Source organism: Oratosquilla oratoria, chromosome 29 (genome assembly GCF_046742065.1).
Source record: "Oratosquilla oratoria isolate Oo_2021 chromosome 29, ASM4674206v1, whole genome shotgun sequence".
NCBI lineage: Eukaryota > Metazoa > Arthropoda > Malacostraca > Stomatopoda > Squillidae > Oratosquilla > Oratosquilla oratoria.
Window position 1 is genome coordinate 22,520,627 of NC_134805.1, and position 22,827 is coordinate 22,543,453.

Consider the following 22,827-nt stretch of genomic DNA (forward strand, 5'->3'; position numbering starts at 1 on the left):
AGTTTTCCATCCATTTAAGCAGTTTGCCCTGTATTCCTCCCTCAGTGCGCGTGTGCGTGTGTGCGCGTGTGCGCGTGCGTGTGTGCGCGCGTGTGCGCGCGCACCGCAAAATGGAATAAATATTGTATACCCGCCGAGTGATCGGAAAATAGCCACCAGAAAGGTAAAATGTACATAGTAGTAATAATAATAATAAATAAAAGTAATAGTCGAAAAATCTGTGATCGAAGAGGTTTTGCCGGATTAGCTACCAAATTTAATGGAATCCAAATTTCCAATTCGTATCCATACCCGAGGTAATTGAATTAAATCCCCCAAAGAGGTCACGTGACCCATCGTGTGTCTTCCTGTCAGCCGGCGTCCGTCGGCTGTCGGCCTGTCCGTCAGACGGACGTCCTGTCTGATCAGTCGGTCCGGTCGGACCCTCTCTCCCCTAATCTCCTCCCAAACTCCCTTTCCCGCGGGATTCTCTTCGTAGTTAGTCTTCAGAAGTGTTGTCATCGTCGTCGTCGTCATTATCGTTGTCACCATCATCATCGTCGTCACTCACCATCATCATCGTCGTCACTCTCACCATCATCATCGTCGTCACTCTCACCATCACAATCACCATCGGCGTCGTCACCATCATCGTCGTCATTCTCACCATCACCATCGTCGTCATCATCACTATCATCAACGTCAGTGTCATTATCCATTTCCGTACGAATTTCAACATTATCCATATCAGCATCAATAACATCAACATCGGGTCCTCTAAGAACAGACCTCATAATGATAATGATGATGATGATACTGATGATGATGAAGCTCGCACTGCTGGGAGGTAATGGGGGGATAATTCGCTCTAACAGTGACGATACTAACACGAAGGCATCAATACTAAAAGAATGAAGTCTGATATCAGTGATATGGATGATGAAGCTACATCGTCGCCATTGTTGCTACCGAGGCGGTGCCAGAGATGAATGAAATAGCCTGGCGGCGGGCAGGAGTAAAGGGAAAAGTCCTAATAAGGGAAACTTAAAGGGAAATGTCCTAATAAGGGAAACTTGGGTAAAAGACGAAGGGAGGAGCTGTTTCTAGTGCCAGGGATGGTATCTAGTTAGGCAATGGCCCCTCTGTCCTTGTGGAGGAAGAGAGAAGGAAGGAAGGGAAATGGGGTCGTGAGTTTCTGTATCGGGGTGGGGGGGGGTGAGAAGTCTTCATGAATACTCTTGAGGATCCTCCTGGGGAGGGGGGGGGTTGCTCAAGGAAAGCAGGGAGAGGGCCTCCGGTAGGCAAAAACCTCTCCAGAGAGTTATTGGGAGACTCCCACCCACCCCACTTTTTTTTTTTTCTTTTTTTTTTTGGGGGGGGGGTTGCGTATATTGAGCTTCTGAGACCTTTAGAAACATAAAACTTTCCGAAACCGCCATCAAAGAAGACCCCCCCCCCACCTCTCAGCTGCCCAGCTAACAATAGAGGCGGAGCGAGACGACCCGTACCGCGCCAAGAAGACCCGAAGGAGAGGACGCCATTAATCAAAAAGGAAATTGTGACATAATAGGATAAATGGGAGATTAAAATGTACTGAAAATTGGAAACGAGAGGTCTGGTAATTTGTCGGGAAGAGGAGGGGAGGGGATGGGGGGGGAAGAGGAGAGAGGGAGGAGTCAGAGAACGGAGATGGTGTATGCAGAGTTGGAATAGCCCTGGGAGTTGGAGTAAGAAGGAAGGGAGGATGAAGAGGAAGGGGGGGGGGAGGGGGGGTCGAGAAGATGGTTATGTGTGTAAGGGGGGGGAGGTAGGTGTTATCACACTGTGCTATTTTTCCTCCAACCTTCAATTAATCGCCGGTACCGACCATCTCCAGCACTTTTTTTTCGCAGTGAAATGACTATGGCCAACTATTTTGCTTTCTTAACAACTTACATATAATGTCATTTGATATGCCGAAGGAAATTTTTTCCTCCGTCAAATCGGATTTCTTCCCGAAAGCTGCGTGCTGGAGATTTGCTCCAACAGTTGAAGGAAACTTAGCCCAATGTGATAACGTCTTTAGATGTAGCAAAGGCTGCAAGGACGAGGTTGAAATGGAAGCTTGTTTATTGATTTTATCTTTTATTGGTTAATGGATTAATGTATTCATCCGTTGATTTCTAATTTGGTTTATCCACGTACTGTTATTTACAATGACGCATGTTGGGAAATTCTGGCCAGTGTGGTTATTTTCCACAAAAATTAACAATTTAATTTTGCTTTTGTTTTCCAGAAAAGAGGACAGTGTGGTACAATTCCCCTCGCGGGAAAGCCATCGTCTGGGGCAGGTAGGTAGAGATAATTTATTTATTCTTTTATCAATTGATTCGTTTTCATTCGTGGGTATAAACACACACACACACACACACACAATCAATCACACTCGCTCAATTATTTAGTTCGTTTCTCTCTCTAACCTTATCTGATTCTTTTTGAATGTGGTACTGGTCTCGTTTTGTCTCGTGTCCGCATCCCGTGTAATTTCCTTTGTTTTCGCTCGATAGGTTTTGTAACGTTTAATCCCCCCTTCCTTTGTGGCCGCTCGAGTCTTTCCTCTGTTTTGTTCTTTGCTCAGAGTTCTCATCCTTTTGTTCCGCCTCTTGACGGGATCCCTGGTTCTTTGTTTTCTGTTTACCTATGTATTTTCAAAATTCAGTGGTCATTTCTTTATATTTTTTCAAAGTGCAGCGTGTTAAACGTGGGCTTACACAATCCAGGAAGCAAGTATAGCTTAGATAACGCTTTTTTTTATATAAAGAAAACGGAGTGCGAGAGAGACTTGGGAGTCCAGGAAACTGTATTAGTGCCAGGAATAGAGCTAACAGAGCATTAGGTTTCATAGGATACTAGTGATCCCCGATTACGAATAAAAGTGTAGAGGTAATTATCATACTATATGGCGTTAGTTAGACCAACCCTTGACTATGCGGTACAGTTTTGATCTCCGTCCTACATAATGGATATCAATTCACTAGTACAAGCACAGGAGAATGACCAAAATGATACATGGGCTCAGAATTTTACCATACGGGGATAGGCTTAGGCTCCTTAACTTACTCTTTGGAAAGACGAGCGCGGGGTGATCTAAAAGAGGTGTTCAAGTGGATCAAAGGCTTTAACAAGGGTGGCGCAAACAAGGTCATCATATTGAAACAACACAGCAGGACTCGAAGTAATGTTAGACAACTTTATGGATGGGGATGGCAAGTGGTAATGGACATAGAACTGCTTAGTGTACGAGTAGTACACTTTTAGGCTTTATGGTCTCTTGCAGTCTCCTTCATTCCTATGTTTTTCATTTCTCGATATATTTTCGTTCCAGAAGATTTTTCTAGTTGCTTGTTTAACAGACTTGTTTGTTTATTTTATGCCCTTTGAAATAGTGTTGGAACAACACAATTGATATTAAAATGTATCGTTAGAATATTACTATGTGCAGATATTTCTTTAAATACACGTCAGTGAAGGATGTATTTACTGTAATTTTAGTGTACAGTGGGGGTCATTTTCATTTGTCCGCATTAACATACTAACGAGTACAATTATAGATTTTTGTACAACCTATCATTTAATTAATTCATGACGCGCAGTTTCATTTCAAAGTTAAAATTGTTACTTTCTTCTAGTTGTATATCTAGAAGGCGTACTAAGGATATAAGGAAACTAGAAAACACTAACAAGCCAATTAATTAGATATTTCAGTGTCGTCTAATTCGACCACCTGAAGTCGGTCACTCCTGCATGTCCGTTAGTGAGTGATAGTTTTGTCTCGTTGTTGTTGGCCAGTTCCCACTAGAACGTCACACAGGCCCCTCTGCGCTTCTCACTAACACGTCGCGTCCCTCTTGCCCCCTTCCCACTCACTCCCACTAATACCTGCCAATCCCTCTCGGCTCCCTCGCCACTCCCATCAGATAATTCCCGATAGATCCTTCTTACCCTCGCCTCCTCCTCCTCCACACACACACACACACACACACACACACACACACACACACACACACACACACATATATGCGGGATCAAGTTCGCGGTGTTTTTCCTATACATTACAATTAGGTATATAAAATTAGGTAAATACTACTCTCATGTCTGTCTGGTTGTCTTTATTTATCATATATTTCTGCTCGCCTGCTTGTGTACCCTCCTCTGTCCATTCCTGTAACTTGGCTCTATGGCGTCCGAGATTGTCCGCACGGACAGAAGCGCTGGTAAACTCGTCCAGGACTGAGCCGTGGCATTGTCCCAGCCCTAACCCGAACTCCCATCGTTTGGCGTTAGCCAGAATAAAGTGGGTGCAGGACGTCACCGCGGCTCAGGAGTTGACAGACCAAAGTTTGAGCCCCGAAGTCGAATGAAACCGTGTGGGGTTTGGCAGAAGACCATCTAGACAAGGTCACCGTAACGATGAGGGGTTGACCACTGGGTTCAATCTAGTCCAACGGTCGTAACTACAACAAAGTGTTTATAGGACTTTTCTATGTATTTTTTCTTCTAATTCGTGAAGAGGGAATGGCGTTTATAGCTTCCATTCTGGCTAATCTCCGTCGATGTTTATTCATGAGTTGGGGTCTATAGAGATGGATCTTATATCCTACGCACCCCCTCATCTCTCCCTTTCCCCCTACTCTCATCTCCGCCCCCCTCATCATACTAATCAATCCCCCTCCCTCCCTTTCTTCCCCAAAACCCCTTCCTGGTCCCCATCCTTTGCCCTGCCTGCAGTCATTCAACCGTGAGTGGTTGTCTGATTGTTTCTCTCTTGTCTCCCTCTGTCGTCCATTCTACCTACTCTCTCCCCCCCCTCCCTCTCTCTCTCTCTCTCTCACACACACACACACACACACACACACACACACACACACTCACTCACACACGAGTGGTCTCAGACCTACCCAGAGATCGGCAAATAATGAGCTCTGAGCTCACTGCCGTAGGGTGGTGTCTGGCTGTCTCGACAGAGACTGCAGCAGATCCGAGGTGAACACACACACACACACACACACACACATCGCAGGAGGTGACGTGTGTGCAAACATGATTCAGGCAGATGGGGGACAAACTTCACCAACACCACAACATTTTTGGTTGTCTCTGCCCGTCTGTCTGTCTATCTATCTATCTTCTCTCTGAAGGGACCTCGTGTCTGCCCTGTGGTGTTCTTGTGTCTCTCCCTCTCTCCAGCCGTTGTCTGTCGGAGCTCGGGCATTTACGACCGTATGTCCTTACTGCCGTCACGCGTTGACTCGGCGGGACTCTAACCACCATCCATCCCTCTCGTTCCTTGGCCTCCAGACGCCCGCGCCCCCGTCCACTCGGCCACCCGGTACCGGAGGACGTTTGGGCAATGGTCTGGTGGAGACAATACCCGGGGAGACCTTCGCGTCAGGACGTTGCCCTCAAAGCGAGCTCGAGTGGATTTCTGCCGTGGATTCCTGAGGTGGATTTAGTGTTTTGCCCGGCCTGGGTGGATGTAGCACCACCATGGTGGCGCACTTTACGGGTGTTATTCTGGTTAAGAATGAGCGATTTTATGGGAGGGGGCGGTCTCTGTCCTGAAGGGGTTTGCCAGCGGTCGAGACCCAACCTTTCAGGACTGAAGTCGAACATGTGCGAGATTCGCCTGTCTTCGGCCAGAACATGATAATCAAGACGGGGCGTCGCCGTGTTGAAGGGGTCAGCAGTGGGTGACCCCCATGCCCGGCCGCTGAACCGACACGCATGCGCGATGGTAATCCGCCTGGAATAAGTGGATTTTAGTGGATTACGGCTGTGGTGGATGAAGTGGATGATGTAGATGCAACAACGTGATGGTGGAGGAGGACGGGAGAGAGGTGAACGAGTGATGGCCGTAGAGTTGATCTCGTTCATAGGTTCGATTCCAAGCCTCGGACGGTCACTGTACATCGATTCCGTCATAAAAGTTACTGCTGAGGACGTCGTTGTAGTTATAGTTTAGCTGGTGTAGAAGTCGTTGTCCGTGGCACTGTTGGGGTAGTTGTAGTGTTCGCTAGAGGAATTGAATCTGGGATGTTTGTCAGTAACGTCAATTGACGTCATATAGATGACGTCACTGACATAGATGATGACGTTGTAGTGGTGTGTGTGGACTCACGGTGGTCAGAGTTGTGGAAATGGTGGTAGGCGTGGCGTATCTTGGAAGAGGTGGTGATGCTGGTGGTGGGGGAGATGGTGATAAGGTGAGTCAGATTTAAGGAATGTTTGGGAGTGGATATAGGAATGGTCACTGTTTGCGTGCTCACTCGTACATACTGACGTGTACACACACACACACACACTGAATTTATAATGGTTATAAATGCATTTATGCTCTTATAAACAAGTTTACATAATTACATGATCTTAATAATGCTCATTAATAAGTCAACATGTCTTGCATTCACCCAAAGGTCTCCGGAACCAGAGGAAAGTTTTCGGGGCCACGATTCTCCTGTGCCACGAGAAGAGGCTTTCCGGTATCCGAAGAAAGTCTTCGGGACCCCAAGAAGGCTTCTGGTACCTCCAGAGGGCCTTCGGGACCCGAAGCTTCTCCCGAAGACTCTCCAGGGGTCTGCCACCGCAGAAGGCCCAGATCCACTTGGGTCGTGGTCAGCCAAACCACTAAGTACACTGTCCTCAGCCTCCGCAACGACCCGTCGCCAAGTACTTAGGTTACTTGTGTTTACGTCATGTAGAAGAGGACTTCAGGGTCCGGGGGGGGGGGACCGGGTTTCCACCTTCCCACGCCTCTTCCCTGTCCCCTTTCCCACTCGCCCGCCCATCCGATAGCAAGTAAACCCATGACCCAGCCCCTTATCCACCCCAGTTTCCCCTTCCTTACCATGCCTTACCTTCCCTTTAATTTACCTTACCGCATTAGGGGTACTTTCGGGTAAGATACAGAGGGGTAAAATATCGATGGGGTGAAGTAAGGTGTATTACCCTACCTTGCAAGACGGGGTAAGGTAGAGAAAGGCAAGTTGGGTAAGATAGGGAAAAGCAAGGTAGGGTGAGGCAGGTTACGGAAAGGCAACGTGGTTTACCCTACCCTACCTCGCCTTGGAAGACGGGGTAAGAGAGAGAAAAAGCGAGGTAGGGTGACGTAGGTTACGAAACTCAAGGTGTTGTACCCTACTTTGCCTTTCCCCACCTTATAAAACGGGGTAAGGTAGGGAAACGCAAAGTAGGTAAAGGAAGGGCATGGTAGGGTAAAACAGTTTTTCCCTAACCTACCTTACCCCGGCATGCAAGGTGAGGAATGGTTGGGTAAGAAAGGCAAGGTGGTGTACCCACCTTCCCTTTCCATACCCTACTTTACCCCGTCTCTCAACGTGGGGAATGGTTGGCTAGGAAAGGGTAAGGTGGGGAAAGGTAGGGGAGGGAAAAGCAAGGCGGTGTACCCCACCTTGCCTTTCTTTACCCTACCTTTTCCACCTTGCCTTCCCTTTCCTAACCCAACCTTACCCCATTTTGCAAGGTGGGAAATGGTATCAAAGGCAAGTTGGGTTAAGGTAGGGGAGGGAAAGGCAAGGTAGTGTACCCCACATAGCCTTTCCTTTCCCTACGCTACCCCAACTTGCCTTATCTTTCCCTACCTTGCCTTACCACGTCTTGCAAGATGGGGAATGGTTGGGTAGGAAAGGCAAGGTGGTGTACCCCACCTTGCCTTTCCCTCCCCTACCTTTCACCACCTTGCCTTTCCTACCTTTCCACGTCTCTCAAGGTGGGGAATGGATGGGTAGGAAAGGCAAGGTGGTGTGCCCCACCTTGCCTTACCTACCCCACCTAGCCTTCCCTTTCTATACCTTACCCCTTCTCTCAAGGTTGGATAGGAAAGGCAAGGCGGTGTGCCCCCACCTTCCCTTTCCCTACATTGCCTTTCCTTACCTACCTTACGCCCCTGTTGCAAAGTGGGGAATGATAGGAAAGGGAAGGTGGTGTACCCCACCTTGTCTTTCCTTACCCTACCTTACCCCGTCTTGCAAGGTGGGATAGGTAAGGTAGGGTAAACCACCTTGCCTTTCCCTACCCTACTTTGACAGGTAGGGAAAGTAGGAAAGGCAAGGAAAGGTGGTGTACCCTACCTTGCCTTTCTTTACCCAACCTTTCACCACCTTGAGTTTCCCTACCTTACCGTAGCTTTACCTAACCTTACCCTACACTAGTGTAAGGTAAGGTAGGGATAATGTAGTGTTAGGTAGGGTAGGATGAGGTAGTGATGGGATAGGGTAAGATAGGGTTGGGGGTAGGGGTAAGGGTAGTAGGGTAAGGTGGAAATATGAAATACAGAAAAAAATGCCTCAAGTTTGGTTAAGCCCCATGCACGCGCCATTAGGTCCACGTTCTTGACATCCATCTCGTACCTTACCCCACCCTGTCCTTACCTTTCCCCAACCCTACCCTATCGCACCTTTGCCTCCTCTGCCCAGCGAGCAGGTCACTAGAGGCTTTCGCTAGGGGGTGTTGTTCGCGTCCACGGAGATAAGAGATGTTGGAGAGATAACGAGCTCGGGTGGAGAAGGGCACACATTCGCCTGGGAGATGTTGGTGGGACGGAGGCGCGATAGTGGGGGGGGGGGGTGGAGAGTGAGGGAGAGAGGGAGGGAGGGCGAAGGAGGAGGAGGAAGGGGAGACAGCTGTTTGTTGACGAGGAGGAGGGAAGAAGAGGAAGTGAGGGACGAGAATGGAGGTGGTAATTATAAGGAAGGAGAAAATGAGGAGATGAGGGCAGAGAGAAGAATGAAAATTAATAGGAGGAGAAGATGGGAAGAGTAGGGGGAGGATATGTACAGGAGTGAAGGGATTGGGACGAGGAATTTGAGGATAAGAACGGGTGGATCAGGATGAGTAAACATGAATGATAACAACCTCAAACGTATGACGACTACAGGGGTGAAGAGGGAGGAAGGGAGGGAAGGGGGAGTGAACTTCAGCCCCAAGGGTTGAGACGTTTCAGGAAGTCCAGTTTCGAGGTGAAAGGGGAGGGAGGGAGGGAGGGTTAGGTGAGGAGAGTTTTTTTTGTTTGTTTTTTTAAGACCGTGCGGTATGAGACCGTACTTGCTTATAGAAAGAAGTTTTGTGGTAACAAGCGAAATGTCGTGTTAATAAAGGCTACTCCGTCCTCACATTTGGAGTTTATTTCGACAGACTTTCATACAAAAAGAGGTTACTTGCCATGGCTGCCCACCCAGGACTCTCCTAACACTAGTGATCCCAACACTAATTCTTCCTCTCAACACACCTAGTGCGTCCTCCGAGGTTGAGGATTTTCCATCGTGTCCTACCACACGTTGTTCTGCAACCCTGCGTGTCCTCTAGGTGCCTTGGTTCGGTTCAGAGATCGCATTCGTACTATAAACGTCCGACAGTTTCCTATGTATTCTCACCTGCCTCGTCTTCTTGCTGCCTATCTCAGGGTTGGGCAACATTTTTAAGTGTGGGAGCCAAAATCTGCCAAGGTTTCGATACAAAATTTTCTCGTGTGCCAATGCGGTAATGTTATAGGCCTACATGGCCCCCTCCCCCCTCCCTCCCTCCCTCCACCTCCTACAAGGGCCACAGTCCGTCGCTTAGCGCAGTATGCGGTTACCAATGGTCACACAAAAGAAGTTGGAGATTTGTTCGTTTTTTGTTTCAAGGTGAGCTCTGGGTTTCGGGTGCCCAGGTGTCTTGTTTCCTTCAGGTGTGGCACCCCACGTGCACTATCGGGAGAGCCAAAGTGGGCCACGTTCGAGTCTCACGGACTTTGTCGCCGTGGGTAGCACTTGTTGTTGTTGTTGTTGCCTGGCTTAAGCGAGAATAAAAACCATTTATAGCGGATGTAGTGAATGGGTAGACAAAGATTGTGGTCATTGAAAATGGATAAAGTATGTAAATGTACGTGTACACACACACACACACACAATGTAAAGTCATGAGCAACATTTTTTACCCACGCTACAGTCCTCACAACATGAATAGGATTTTTTTTAAATCAAGTACGTGATATATTTTCTTGTAATATTTAGCGTTAGTCATTTTACTGAATTAATAAAAACCAATGTTGTTATACAAAGAGTTTGAATTTTGTGTCATGAAAATGTCCTGGTGGATAAAAAAAAATTCCTCGTGATTGTACATATACAGAACTTAAGGAACACCTAATATGTGGACACGCGAGTCATCTGTCGTGAATACCAGCAATATCTGTGTTCCACAAGTTAGGTGCAGAGAAAGGGAGAGAGAAAGAGGGAAGTGGGGTGTGTGCAGGAAATGAAGAGGAAGAGAGAGAGGGAGAGGGAGAGGGAGGAAGGGGAGTACCAGGAAAAGAAGGGACCAAGTAGCAGCCTTTCGGGACTCCGCTGAGGACCCACTTGGGCGTTATCACCTCGCAGCTGCCGAAGGCCTAACCCCCCCCCTCCCTCTCCCCCCGTCACTTGCCCTATGGCGGCGCCTCGCCTTTGTCGTCGGAGCTAAGCAGCGGCAGATAGGCTCTTCAACAACTGGGATTAATTTAACTTTGCGGCGGATTTGAGGAAGCGGCAGTGCCGAAGGCGGTGTCACCCGCACACACAAACAAGGCTCCACGCTGCAGTGGTATCGTTCTCGACCGCTGGTTCAGTGATCAGAGTTCAAGTTCCGCCCTGGGCTTAAAGAAAAAAATCATCGCTACACTGCAAGCCGGCACCCCAAGTCTGGTGGGCAAGGAGTTGTGTGTGTGTGTACACGCGTGTACGGTCTATACATCACCTCTAAGCTTTCATCCGGGAGGGTAATAGCTGTCGGTCACAAGTTTAACAGTTGATCCAAGACAGTGGTGAATCGCGCGCGCGCGCGCACACACACACACACACACACACACACACACACATAGTACACATAGCTGGGCAGCTAGAGGTCTACTCAAAGTGAGCGAGAGTACGCTTTTAAACAATTATTACTCTAACTCAGCGTTTCCCAACCTGGGGTGCTGAAATCAATTATAGAGGTTGCTGGGAAGTGATGCACACAAAAATCACATTATGTGTGTATCACTGATTACCTAGATGTGCATATTTGACTTTTTCCGTCCTATTTTTTTTTCTATGGTGTTCTCATTTCTTCTACAAAAAATATTGTCAATTTGTTTCAGTTTTAAGGAATCAAATGAATCATCAAGCAGTACACTTCACTTTCTTTTATCCTTCTAATAACAAGATAGGGGTGCTGGACTGCTTAGACATGACAACAGGGGGTGCTATGGTCGGAAAAATTGGGAAACTTTGCTCTAACTACATTCGTTGGTAAGCGAATCAGTTCTGCTAACCAGTGAGTTCAGCAATAAATATCTTCTGCATAATGAATGTGCAGACTATCTTATGGGGGAACCGAACTCGGGCCAACACAGCCCTGGGTGTGAACTCCTGACCTTGGCAATTTCGACTTGTAAACATCCCAATCGTTTCAGTCACCCTGAAGGCTGAAGTCCAAGATATGCACTGCTGACATCAGCAGCTGGTGCAAAGGCAGCTGCACAAGCTTGAGATCTTGCAGCTGGAGACGTCCAGCGTGTTGGGCTTGCAATAACCTTAATCTTATCAAGTCTGCATCGGCAGTTTGTTTCCGACAGAGCGGTGATTAAAATCGTCTGACGCGGCTAGAGTATGTGTTGCCAAGTCAGGACTTTGGGTAGTGATAAAGGGGGGGAAGTGGGCCGAGGGGATTTCCGTCCCTTAAATAAAATCACCTGGCGACAGGAACAGCTAAGAGGATTGGTATTCCAGAAAGGTACATTTTAGGCAGTGAAGGATCTTCCTTCAGGTGAACAAAATCATCTGGTGACAGAATACACCTGTTTATCCCGAGCACTTCAAATCGTCAGTGGCATTTCACTTGGATAAAATCCCCCCTCCGTCGACCAGAAAAAGACGTATAAAGTGTTTCATTGTAAACGAGTATGAATTGGATCGTAGAGCCCTTAACAGTCACGAGGCAGGACCATCACCGAGCACGCCACAGCGGGAAGATTGAAAACAAATGAATCACCGTATCCAGCCACGACGTGGGGGTGTGTATTCCTTGTCAGGTGCCACTACCGTTCCCACTCCGTCAGGGGTGGGTGGGTGGGTGGGGGGGAGTCTCGCGCCAGGAGCGATAAGACGGTGGCAGCGTGCGACCCTTTGGCACTGGCGGTGAGAGTCAGGAACCTTAATAACGGAGGGGCGGCGCTTTTGACGCCAACTGTGCCACATTTCGGCGTCGATGGGAACTTTCCGGTGTGTCGTCATTTGGCGCCGCCTCCGGGCAAGAGGGGCCCATGTGCTGACATGCTCCCTTGTCGCGATATCTTGTGCACGTATGTAATTAATATTATGTGTGTGCGGGGACACACACACACACACACACACACACACACACACACACACACACACACACACACACACACATGCGCACATGCAAGCAACGCGCACACACACAACGCGCGCACACACGACACGCACACATACATGCATGCATACATACATACACACAAAACCCTCATACGGTTTCAATACTACGAGGACCCTTGAGGGATACCTGCTGGTGGTCGTCCAAGAGGAAAATCTCCTTGCCACCCAACCTCAACACCTGTCAACACCTCTAGTCTCCATCAGGAGGTGCAGGGATGACCCTCTGTCTCCAAACCAGGGCCAATGTTCGTGTTAATTTCAACTGCATTTCCTCCACCGTTCCACGCAGTGAAGCTGACAACCGGCGACTGCTCCCTTCTTACTACAAGCCAGCCAGGAAGAGGATAGTGTCCAGTACAACTCTGGCTAAATTCCAGAGTTTCATCCCAGGAAATGGGAGAGTCAGAGGACCGTTGGTTGTTACAGTGGGGACGCGGACTGTTAGTGTTAGACTCCGGGGAGGAATAAAGCCCTGTTCACACTAGTTTCAGCCGCCGGGGTTTGAACCGCGGCGGTTCAATAACAATGCAAGTCAATGAAGGCGTCCACACACAAGCATACAGTTTCTCCTGGACAATGCGGTACCGCCGCGGTTTCCTCGCGGTTCAAACCGCTAGTGTAAACAGGGTCTTATTATCAGTTCAACGTGATGACACGCTCAGAGTCCAGCACTGCGACATGGGGTAAACCCACATTCCGGCCATTTCTGCCCCGGTTGATAAGACGAGGCTGGGGAGGCGAACTTTCTTGTTGTTGAGCAATCTGGTATCATCGAATGTACACGATATCACGTGAGATGGAGAAGTCTACCGTATGTGTAGTGACACACAATTGAATATGCAGAAACACGTTTTCTCACTGAAACAAAACATAAACATATGCACACATGCTGGAGGCGCACACACACACACACACACTTCAACGAATGGACGGCTTAGAAGACGTTCTGAAGAAAAGTGAAGTCTGTGGATCCCAACGCAAAGAGAAGTGCCTAGTGTTTTTGCAGGGTGGGGGGGAAATTGCTCGTGGAGTAGTGGGAACGTAGGGAAAGAGGAAAAGGGGAGGGATTACTGAGGGAAATGGAAGGAAATGAGGAGGGAGTAGACTTTGCCCAGCCAGACAAGCGGAAGGTAAACAAAAGACTTAGCGAGAATCAAATGTCTAATAAAAATGTAAAGATTAGAAGTATAGAGAGGAGCAATACAGAAGAAAGTGACGAGAATATGTTCCAGGGATTTAAAGAGGGTGGGGGGGACACAACCCCCCCCCCCCCGACTGATAAGACTAGAGGAGAGTTGATAAGGTGATCGAGGACTTGGAGCGTAAGTTAGGTAACGTAGACTCCATTTTCCAAAGAATTGAAAGGTTGGAACAACTAGAGAAGGCTAACAGAAACTTAACTGAAGAAATAGAGGACCTAAAAAGACAGTTAGGAAATGTAAAGGAGGAGAATGAGAAATTGAAGAAGAATAGTAATGAAAACAGTGAGAAAATAGCTACAGAAGCTAAAAATTGGAGAATAACTCAAGAAGGGAATAAGGTTTCATTCACTGACATAGTCAAACAGCAATTGAAAGAACATAATGAAGACTCAGTTATTAAAGTGATGAGACAGAAGGAGAATATAGTAAGAGAATTAGCTGACAAAAAGAAATGTATAATTATATTAGGAATGGAAGAGAAACATAACCCAGATAGAACCGCAAGAATCAAGGAGGAAAATGAAAGAGTAAGCAGTTTATTAAAATTAGTCCAGGAAGATGAACCAGAAATTATAAAGGAAATTGAGGAAAAATTCAGACTCGGAAAATATAGTACAGATAAGACCAGACCAATTAAGATTAAATTCAGGTCACAAACAACAGCAGAGAAAATTCTATCCAAGACAGGGAAACTAGCAACAAATGATCAATATAAAAAGGTATGGATAAAAAGAGAAATGAATAAGGAGGAAAGAGAGGCAGAAAAGCAGAAAAGAATTGAAGCTAAGGCAAAAAACGAGGAAAGAACGGAGTCAGAGAAAGAGAGATTCTATTGGAGAGTAGTGAACATGAAAATAAAGCAGTTCGACATACTAAAGAAAAACATAAGGGAAACAGAGAATACAATGGAAGTGGCAGAAAACTAAGAGTGTCTTACACAAATATAGATGGATTGATAACAGGATTGAATGAACTGAATGATTATTTGAAAGAAAAAGAACCGGACATAATGGGAATTGTAGAAACAAAATTAAAAGGCCCACTACCACCCAACAGTGTAGGACATGATACATACAATTATTGGATTAGAAACAGAGAGAAAAAACAAGGGGGTGGAGTTATGTTCCTGACTAAGAAGGATATAAACGTGAAAGGTGTCATATATGGAAAGAATACAGTAGAGATGATTATGATAGAAGTGGAAGACCGAGATAAGAAGAGCAGAAAATTTGTGATCAATTATGTGCCTCCGAAAACAGCCTCATGGGAGGAGAGTGAACATAAAAGTATGTTAGAGGACACAAAGATAGCATTAACTAAAATAATGGAAGACGGAGGAAGAATAGTTATGATGGGCGACTTTAATTGCAAAGAAATCTGCTGGGAAGAAATGACAGTAAAGAGTGGTGATGACTCATGGGGAAATGCTCTACTTGAGATGATTACTGACCATTCAATGACACAATGGATACAAGAGAACACTAGGTATAGAAATGAAGAAGAACCATCGAGGCTAGACTTAATAATTACATCTGAACCTAGAATAGTGGACAAGATTGAATATAAAACACCAATAGGTAAAAGTGACCACATATTGATTGAACTGGAACTTAATGAAGAAAAATATATGAAAAGAAATGAACAATATAGAAAAGGAAGAATGATGTATGAAAAAACAAACTTTGATAAAATAAGAGAATTCTTCCAACAAGAAAACTGGGAAGAAATATACAAAGAAGAAACATCAGTGGAAGAGAAATGGAATATTTTGACAAAAATTTACAAAAAAGGAGTGGAAAAGTATGTCCCAAGACAAAAACAAGAAAAAGAATATGTAAAATGCTGGTACAACAAAAGTTGTAGGGAGTTAAAGGACAAAAGAGACAAAGCCTGGAACAGATGGAAAAAAGACAGAAGACCTGAAAAATGGAAAATATATACTGGTTATAGAAATGAATATGTACAAAAGTGCAGAGAGGAAAAAAGAAAATATGAAAAAGATGTTATAGAAAAGTGTAAAGATCAACCAAAACTATTCTACAGATTTGTAAACAATAAACTGAAAAACAAACAAGACTTAGAGAAATTAAGACAAGGAGTTGAATACACTGAGGAAATGGAAATGGCAGAAATTATGAACAAACATTTTAAATCAGTGTTTACAAGGGAAAATATACAACCTGAAGAGATTGAGTGGAAGGAAAAAGTCCCCCCTATGGAAGAAATAGAAGTAACAAAGAATGAAATATTGACACACTTGGGTAATTTTGATGTCAGAAAATCGCATGGGCCAGATGAAATAGCAAACTGGATTCTGAAAGAATGCAGGAATGAACTGGCAGACAAAATACATAGCATAATAAGCAGTTCCTTAAAAGAAGGAAAAGTTCCAGAAGATTGGAAAAAAGCAAATATAGTACCTATATATAAAGGAGGAAATAAAGAAGAACCTACCAACTATAGACCAGTCTCTCTAACAAGTACAATAGCAAAAATATGTGAAAGAATTATCAAAAGTAGATGGATAAAATACTTGGAAAAAAACAACGTACTAAATCCAAGGCAATTTGGATTCAGACAAGGACGATCATGCGTCACCAATTTAATATGTTTCTATTCAAGGCTAATAGATATAATACAAGAAAGAGATGGATGGGCTGATTGTGCATTTCTAGACCTAAAAAAAGCTTTTGACAAAGTACCACATAAGAAGTTGCTTAAGAAATTAGAATATGAAGGAGGAATACAAGGTAAATTGCTAAATTGGATGGAAGACTTTTTGCAAGAAAGAAAAATGAGAGTAGTGATAAGAGATCAGCACTCAAAATGGAATGAAGTAATAAGCGGTGTCCCGCAGGGAACAGTTCTGGCCCCAATAATGTTTGCTATATATATTAATGATATGGATGAAGGAATTGAAAGCTATATGAGCTTCTTTGCAGATGATGCAAAATTACTGAAAAGAGTGAAAACTGAAGAAGATTGTGAATCACTACAGAGAGATCTAAATAAAGTACAAGAATGGAGTAGGAAGTGGGAGATGGAGTTCAATACAAAAAAGTGTAGTATAATGGAATTTGGAAAAAGCAAAAACAGAATAACAGGATCATATAATTTGGGAGAAGAAGGAATAAAAAAAGTAGAAAATGAGAAGGACCTGGGAGTCATTGTTATGAATAATATGTCACCTGAGAAACATATAAATAAGATTTTTGGAGAAACTTATAATTTAATAAGAACAATCAAAGTGGCATTTACATACCTGGATGAAGAAATGGTGAGGAAAATCCTAATCACCCTGATAAGACCAAGATTGGAATATGCAGCAACGATATGGTCACCAAGTACAAAAAAATGTATAAAAAAACTTGAAAGAATACAAAGAGCAATTACAAAACTGGCACCAACACTCTCAAAACTATCATATGAAGAGAGACTACAAAAACTTAAACTACAGACACTAGAGCAAAGAAGAGAGAGAGGAGATTTGATAGCTATTTACAGAATCATGAAAGGCATAGAAATTACTGATAGAGAAAATCTGATAAAATGGGATGACAGAAATACAAGAGGACACGGAAAGAAAATAAAAAAAGACAGCTATAGAAGAGATTTTAAAAAGAACAGCTTTCCTCACAGAGCAATAGACAGTTGGAACAAGTTAGATGAGAAAGTGGTGTGTGCAAAAACAATACATGAATTTAAAAATAGTTTAGATAAAATGAGATATGAAGACGGGACCCCACGAGCATAGCTCCCCTTCCCGTAAAATACAACTAGGTAAATACAACTAGGTAAATACACACACTATATTTTATATGTATAGCAATAATGATTACCTACGTCCATATGCCAAGTGCTTTTCCCCCTTATAAGGAAGGTAACTAAGTCAAAGGCGTGTATTCGTTTCCACCTATTTCACTCCCCTCCACCACCCTTTCCCATCTCAGCTCCTCGTGGACGACGGGTCATCCCTGCATCCGCCAACTGCCCTGATAATAATGACGAGAACGATATTTATGAACAATAGTAAACAAGTACCTGTGAACGCGTGTGCCACTCAGAAGAGCATCAGTGTTACGTAACACCCTTGTCGATCGCTTTAGCGTGCAGAGGTCCTTCACAAACAGGAAATGTGATGCCAAACACTTGATTCCCGGACAGGTGCCCTGACAGTCATGTTACTCACTTGGTAAACATCCACGTCATACATGATATACCGTGACTAATACACACGCACACACACGAACGACTCGGTGGCGCGGTTGGTAGAGTTTCAGACTGTCAGTAAGGGGGTGCCGGCGGTACCTGGTTCGAATTCTACCCAGGGCTGAAATCATTTCAGTATCGCTGCGCTTCGAGTCGTTACTCCAACTCTCGTGGGCGGGGAGTTGGGTGTGTGTGTGTGCGTGCAAGGTCATAGCATTACCCATAGATCGGTCATGCGAGCTCTGAGCTCTCTTCCGGGAGGGAAATAGCTGTCGATCACGAGTCCAACACGTGACCCAAAGACCAAGGTGAATCACATACGCACACGTACGTGTTGAAAATTTGTGACCATAGCATGAAATTGTTTCTTAATGTCTAGCGAAAAAGGTTTTTGGCATTTGGACGGTCCGAAGGGAAGGAAGAAGGGTTGGCTGAAAGATGGGAGAGGTAAGGTCCTGCAGAGAGAATGGAGAGGCAGGCAGGGAAGGTGGAAGGAAGAAAAGAATGAGTTTGAGAGGAAGGTAAAGGGAGGGGGAAGGGAGGGAGGCAGAGAGAGGTAGAGTTGGGAGATGGTTAAAGGAGGGAAGAAGGGAGAGGGAAGCGAGGGAAGAGGGAAGGAAGGAGGGAGTAGAGGCAGATGAGGAAGGAGGGATATAGATAAAGGTACGTAAGTTGGGAAGGAAAGGCGAGATGTGTGACGTGTAAGGAGGGAGGCCCCTGTTGGTATCTTAGAGGTATGACTGTTAAGGCAAACACTGATAATAATCTACTGATAACGCGGACTCCAATACCACCGGCCCTGCAACCTGTGCCCACAGTGCTCGATTAGCGTGGACGATGTCGTTTGTGTAAGTTTAATGTAAGCTTGTGCGGTGAGGAAAGGAAGGAGGGGAAGGAGGAGATTAATTGAATGAACGATCAAAGCGCAAATAAATAAAAAAGAGGATGAATAGATAACGGAAATGAGATTTGAAATTGAAACTGATTGCAACATACAAATAGTCAATTAGACGAACGAATTAAGAGAAGAATTAACAGATTAGGTGTTTGTGGATCTTCAAACCCACTATCGACTCGGGGAAGATGTTTTTGTTTATTAACTACTCTATTAACGAAGTTGTTTCTACTCGCGTCTTAATTAAACCCGGGCCTTGGTGGCTCGTGCCCTTTGTTTCCCAGCCACTTTGTATTCGATGTAACAAGAAAAAGCATAATGCATTCCACGACTCGAGGCTCTTCACTCCCCCACCCCCAAATCCACCGCGTCTTCATCTCGGACAATAAAACATAATATAGAAGTTAGCGAGGATCGCTAATAACGGCAATACCATTACCACAGGCATTGTTATTGATGCTGGCGAGGGTGCCACGCCGTTGAGACTCCTAAGACCCCTCTCAGAAAGCGTCAAGACCGGCTGTTAGGGTCTCATCAGCGTCGGGTGGTCTGCAATTGCATGGAGCGAGATTGCGGGTTCCTCGCTGACGATGCGCGCACAGGTGTGGATTAGTATGCAGGCGAGGTAGCCAGTGGCCAACCGCAGACTGTGGGGTCGGGAGTGCCACCTCCGGCCGGTGCCTCTGGGAGGTCTCCGTGGGCGGTGCCTTTGGGTGGTCCCGTCTGCGTAAGGAAGTGTCTGAAGATGGTGCCTGTTGGAGGTTGTCCCTAGGAGGTTCCTTTGGGAGCTCCCATCCGAGGGAGTTTTCTGAAGCTGCCTGTGGTCTCCTGAAGACCTCTTCCCAAAGGCAGCTTCCGGAGACGTCACTGGGAGACCTCGCCAGGATCTGACTGATGGACATACTAGACGGGTGTGTTGGAAGTGCCCGTGGGAGGTAAGTCTGTCAGAGATGTCACTGCGGCAGATCCTCAAGGAAGACACATAGGTGGGGATTCTCAAGAGGTACACTACGGACCCTCACGGAGGAGGTGCCTTCTAGGGAAATGCTTCTAGTACAGTGGGTACCTCTACCTGTACCTGGGGGTACCTGTATCCCAAAGGAGTACGAGACCTTAATCCTGGGGGTACGAGGCATGATAGCCAGTACAAAGGTACTGTACGAGTATATTTACCATGAGAAAGCATAATGTGCATTTATTGTATCCTACTAATTGACATTTTTGATTTGAAATAAAAAAAAGTACCTTTGTTCAGTAACTGAATATATCTAATCATTTCTCAGCAAGATCTATATCACTAATCCTTTTCATATGTTTGTATTGTATTTATATTGGATTATGGTACGAGAAATTTTTCAGATATGATCAAGGGGTGCGGACAAAGGTTAAGAACGCATGCATCTGGAATGTGCGTTCTTGAAGTCTGTTCTTCTGTGAACGCTCTTCGGCTTTCTTGAGGAGTTGGTCATCTGGGAAGGGTCTCTGGTGGGTCCCGAGTGCCTCTGGGTACCGCCAAGAACCTTCACCGTGCAATGCCGCACCACGCACCCCCAACAGCCGAATAAAATCGACAGGCGACTATCGGGGAAAAATTCTTGGAGGCCGCAGTGTCCCTTACGAAGAGGTTGCCGCCTCCTCAGGTGAGAGATCGAGGTAGATGTTGCACAAAAATGAAATTTCTTCTGTTTTCTGGATGGTAGTGATGATGTTGATAATGATGATGAAGAGGTACCTCCTCCCATAGTTACCAGTTACCACAGCCACGTATCACTTATGTGATGCCTTGAAATGCCTCTCGTCGAATCCAGTGACCGATCCTTCTCTTCGATGACATTACTGAGTAAACCGAATGTTTGCTCAGGTGGGACGAGGACGACAGACAACCCCCCCCCCCCACACACACACACACGCTCTCGGGTCCCCACTTGCTGGGTGATGGATCCCCGCGCTCACCCCCTCCCCCTGGGCTGCCACCCCCCGCCTCACTCTCTCACTCACACACACACTCTCACACACACACACACACACACACACACACACACGCACGCACGCCCTCCCAGAAGGGTAATGCTCTTTATTAAACACGTGATCGGCAATAGGCGATTTTGTTACACATCTCAAAGGTTTTGTGTATTTTACACGCGTACACGCACACCAACACGAGGTTGGACCAGTATTTAGTGTACTTGGTTCAAGTCCTGACACCCCACTTCACCCATCCCTCCCTTTCCCCTCTCTCTCTCTCTCTCTCACACACACACACACGAAAGCTTATTTTGTTTAAGAACCGAGTAATGAATGTCACAGAGGAAGCAGGTCTGCTCATGTACAGTTGTGTACTAAAGCCCTTGACAACCCTGTGGTACTTCACTGCGCAAATGAAATCCCCCCCCCCCCAAGTATTTAGTACATTTTCCAATCACAGATCGGTCCATACTATGGAGTACAGACTAGAAAGGAATGTATATATTAACTAAGAAAGGTCTTGTATTGTGATGGAGGGATAATTTTGACAGCGCCTGTACAACACGGGAGGAAGTTCCTCGGCCGCTACCGGAGTCACGAGAACGTCTCCAAGGTCGACGTTTGAGTGAGAGAGCCACCTGGACGGGAAGAGAGCGAGTTGCGAGTCCCTTTCCATATATGGAAAGGACAAGGATGCAGAGTGAGCCAGTGTGAGTGTGTGTGTAGAGGGGTTGGGAGACAGGCGATCAGTGATATGTATATCCTCCTCTTCCTCATCCTCTCCTCAACGTCTCTCTCTTGCACCTCGCCTTCCTCCCAAGCCTGGTTCTCTTCATCCTCGAATTTTCCCCTGCCTTCATCCTATGCGATACAATTTTTATCTCTTTCCTAATGAATGGATATTAATTCATTGGAATCAGTACAGAGGAGAATGAACAAACCATGGGTTCAGAAATTGAACTTACAAAAGACGAAGAGTACGGAGTGACCTAATAGAGGTATTCAAATGGGTCAGGGGTTCTAACAAGGGTGATGCAAACAAGGTCATCATATCAAGACAGCAGGGCAGGACTCGTAACAATGTATTTGAATTGGATAAATTTAGGTTTAAGAAGGAAAGAGGCAAGAACTGGATTACCAAGACAGTAGTTAACGAATGGAATAGCCTAAGTAACCATGTAGTGAGCGCTGAATCTCCTGGTTGTTTTAAGAGAAGGTAGGATAACCATGGGGATGATAGATGGTAATGGACAAGGAGCTGCCTAGTGTAGGCCTTACGGTCTTTTTGAAGCCTCCATTCTTTTTCCACTACCTCTTCCTTAGTCCATTCATTTCTCGTCATTTTCCTTCATTTCCACCCCATCCCGCATCTCTTCTCCCAAGCCTGTAACTCACTACTAGCGGCATTGTTCAACCAGATTGGCCGCACAGTCTGTCTTTACTTTTATGCCCATATATGGTCATTTCCCGAAAGACTCGTAAACTGGAGAAGCTCCCGGCGCCACGTGTTGCCAGCGCCGTGCCGCCGGGCTCCCTACTACGTCACGCGGAGTCATAAAATGGCGCCAGTCCCTGGAGCCAAGTGATGTAATTGATTCTGGCGACGCTGACTGCGCATGCACAAGGCGTCCTGGGGCGCCAGAATAAACACGTGCACGTGGCGGTCACTCGTCCCCCAGTGGGCAGGAGAGGGTCATAACTGTTTCCAGTGTGTGCATAAGGGGGAAGTACTCTTGTGTTTACGACACGAGGGTGACAGCTGTAGTCGAGGACGGTGTTGGGGCTTTGTTGGTGGACACAGGCTGTGGCCGAGCCGCCTTGGGCTTCGTGTCTGGACCCGATAAGCCAAAGGTTGGTGGTTCGACATCGCAAGACTCTGTGCGTGACGTCTCTAAAGGCTATCATGTCAAGGCAACTCGCAGGGCTGTTTCGGATGGAATGTTGAAACAAATGTAATTGCAAAGGCTTAGAGTCGGCAAATGGACAGGACAGGTGTGAGGGCTCCAGTTCGATCCCATACAGGTAATGGTGAGGGCTTTAGATGATGTAGACGAGTGCATCATGCATTATAATCACTTTATAGCAGTGACGTTCCCACAGCCGAAAGAAATCGTCTGGCCTTAGAATG

At 45.9% G+C, this 22,827-nt stretch overlaps 2 protein-coding genes across 2 annotated transcripts in view; one reads left to right on the forward strand and one right to left on the reverse strand.

Moving 5' to 3' along the window:
* Positions 1-7,924, forward strand: part of LOC143040892 (uncharacterized) — a 94,397-nt gene extending 86,473 nt beyond the window's left edge. The window contains exons 2-3 of the mRNA XM_076212338.1: positions 2,255-2,309; positions 6,432-7,924. Coding sequence (XP_076068453.1) covers positions 2,255-2,309; positions 6,432-6,646 — 270 coding nt within the window. The 3' untranslated portion in view covers positions 6,647-7,924. The remainder of the gene's footprint in view (positions 1-2,254; positions 2,310-6,431) is intronic.
* Positions 1-22,827, reverse strand: part of LOC143040893 (uncharacterized) — a 259,576-nt gene that overhangs the window by 7,766 nt on the left and 228,983 nt on the right. The gene's annotated exons all lie outside the window — the stretch shown is intronic.